Source organism: Priapulus caudatus, unplaced genomic scaffold (assembly GCF_000485595.1).
Source record: "Priapulus caudatus unplaced genomic scaffold, Priapulus_caudatus-5.0.1 Scaffold137, whole genome shotgun sequence".
NCBI lineage: Eukaryota > Metazoa > Priapulida > Priapulimorpha > Priapulimorphida > Priapulidae > Priapulus > Priapulus caudatus.
The window spans coordinates 209,768-212,292 of NW_014577198.1; the positions used below are offsets into that span (position 1 = coordinate 209,768).

Here is a 2,525-nt window from a genome sequence, read left to right on the forward strand (position 1 = left end):
CGCAAAAAAGGGGCTTGAACGACCGACGGCTGGCGTACTTCCAGCCACTGCGTTAATCGAACGCGGGCTATAGTACTAGAGTAGAGAGCTTTATAATTGTTATCTAGCTTAACTATGACTATGTATTGTAGTACTAGTAGCATGAGTGCACAATACCTTTGCATGAACTGCTCCCATTGTTCGCGCTGATATTGAGTATAACTGTATTTAGAATCAATTAAATAAAATACATTATTTAACTAGACATTGCTTTTCAACTTTACATCATGCACGAATTATTATTTTCACCGGGTCACTTTCCGAATCGTGAATCTTCTAAGTGAAATTTAGTTTCGTTACAGCCCGCTAGGTGTGCGTCATGTTCCGTGACGCAGGTGTGACGTTCCGGGTTGTGTAATGTAATATGTCTTACAGTTCCTACTCCTAGGAAAAAATGCATTTTCTTGCGAATATTTTTTAATAGAGTTTGTTTCTAATGGGGCAGAGTGTGGCTTTATCGTCTGGATCATTGCCGTAGATAGAACCGCGACACCTTTCGGCGGGTAACGGAAAGTCTCTGCTGGCTTGGCTGACGGCATGTGGCTGAGCGGTCAACTAGAGTTCAATGCCCTGGGTCAATTTATTGTTATGTACTCTTCTTTGGTCAATATATTTCACAAATAAATAAGTAAAAACAAAGCAAAATTTATTCAATTTCATGCATATTTTTACTGTCATATTACTGTTAATAACAAACATTTAGAAGTAAAAGCGTCAATAATCGACTAATCATCATGCAAGCCGGCCGTTTGCTGCGGATCGTCCGTCTTGGTGCTGGGTAATGGCGGCAAAGGCTGAACGATGGTGTTTTACCAAAGAACAAATTACAAATTCTCCCAGTCGCCGATGTGGAATAGACGCCGAAAAAGAACTCTCCTATAGACAACAAGCAGCCAACTTAATACAGGATATGGGACAACGCCTCAACGTGTATCCTTTCTTTATATATGAACGTACTTTTAAGACGCAAATTTAGTTGGCACGCTTGTTAAATATAGTTCCGCGAGGTTATGACGCCACGTTTTCTACCGTTAAAAATTGTTTACCTACACCATCAAACATGCATGAGTAATCCATACGCGGCACAGAGCAAGACACATAACGTTTTGACGACTAATTATGGCAATATATGTACATTTTAAGTACACTGTCACAACAATTTTACAAGTACAATGCACCTACTCTAGTCTAACCCATTACTGAATTAGGCATTACCAATATAGCCACAACACAATGTATCTCTGACTCTGAAGTAAATGTTCCTTTGCAATTTCAAAACGGCGTTTTGCAGTTAATTATGCCTAGGATAACATGTATAGTTTATGTTGTTCAGACTGACTCGTTGACTGTTGACAGGTAATGAACTAATTATTACATGGGTCCTGGGAGTCTCTTTCTAAGACCTCGTTGTCTGTCCAATAAGCTGATGTTTTCAGCTAAATAAATTACTAATTATGTACCATATGATTTTGCAGTTAATTTATCTTACAAATATTGTGAATACCGATTAATCGTGTTTTAACTGAGGTACGGGTACTCTGGTTACTCTTATAGCGTTTCTTAAATGTTGGCATATCAAAGGCATACTTTTGCTATTTGTTTTCATGCTAATTTTGTCTCCATAACAAGTAGTCTATCTAAACATTGTTAACATAATTTTTCTATCCGATGATCACATTCATATTCATTTTATATTTAAACATCCTTTCTATATGGCCGATTTTCTTATTGTGTGAGATACATAGTAATTAATAGTCTTTGTTGCTTGCCATTTATTATTGATTTCAATCCTTGACTATTGGTTCAGAACTCAGCTATGCATTAATACAGCCATTGTTTACATGCATCGATTTTACATGTTCCATTCATTCACAAAGTTTCATAGAAATGTAAGTATCCTGAGGCCTGTTGTCTTTTGTCTGTTGTCTGTAACAAAATTAGTCTTAATGTTGCCCTTTCTCATAGACCATTGACAGAATCATTGTAAAGTTACGAGGTTCTCATACGCAGTGTATAGGGGTTCCGTCTATAAGAAAAGGTTAATGTGAAGTTAATTTTGTTTTTCACAACATTTGGTCCCTCTGTTAGATAATATCAATGGTTGAATTTATATATAATTATTGATAAAAAATGTATTGTAATGTTAAAGGAATAATACGTCCATTGATTATGCAATGTTAACGAATGCTAGAGTAACTGGCACCTTGTGTAGTTAATAAGTACATTACCTTATAGCCAAACGCGTATTAGTTTGTCCAATATCACTGCTGGTTACTAAGAAATGTCTAATTCAGTAGTCAAAGAAATCAGTTGTACAGTTTCAAACCGCTGCCGGCCGAAGCGGGTGTGATACAGATTTATATTATTGTGGTTATATAATTGTAAATATGTTCTCTTCTTGCATTTTATAATGAAATGACTGTTTTGTAATGATTTTATGGGATAAAAATATATGAATTACAAGTTCTGAATTTTAAACTAAAACT

General features: G+C 35.9%; 2 protein-coding genes across 6 annotated transcripts in view; one reads left to right on the top strand and one right to left on the bottom strand.

The window, feature by feature from the left end:
- Nucleotides 1-389, bottom strand: part of LOC106806020 (sorting and assembly machinery component 50 homolog A-like) — a 15,444-nt gene extending 15,055 nt beyond the window's left edge. The window contains exon 1 of the mRNA XM_014807847.1: nucleotides 157-389. Coding sequence (XP_014663333.1) covers nucleotides 157-177 — 21 coding nt within the window. The 5' untranslated portion in view covers nucleotides 178-389. The remainder of the gene's footprint in view (nucleotides 1-156) is intronic.
- A 421-nt stretch (nucleotides 390-810) lies between these two features.
- LOC106806028 (trithorax group protein osa-like) overlaps nucleotides 811-2,525 on the top strand; it is a 12,992-nt gene continuing 11,277 nt past the window's right edge. For 3 of the 5 annotated variants that reach the window (XM_014807861.1, XM_014807862.1, XM_014807863.1), the window contains exons 1-2: nucleotides 811-969; nucleotides 1,847-1,928. In XM_014807861.1, the coding sequence (XP_014663347.1) occupies nucleotides 821-969; nucleotides 1,847-1,928 (231 nt within the window). In that variant the 5' untranslated portion in view covers nucleotides 811-820. The remainder of the gene's footprint in view (nucleotides 970-1,846; nucleotides 1,929-2,525) is intronic. The other 2 variants (XM_014807864.1, XM_014807865.1) reach the window with 1 other exon arrangement.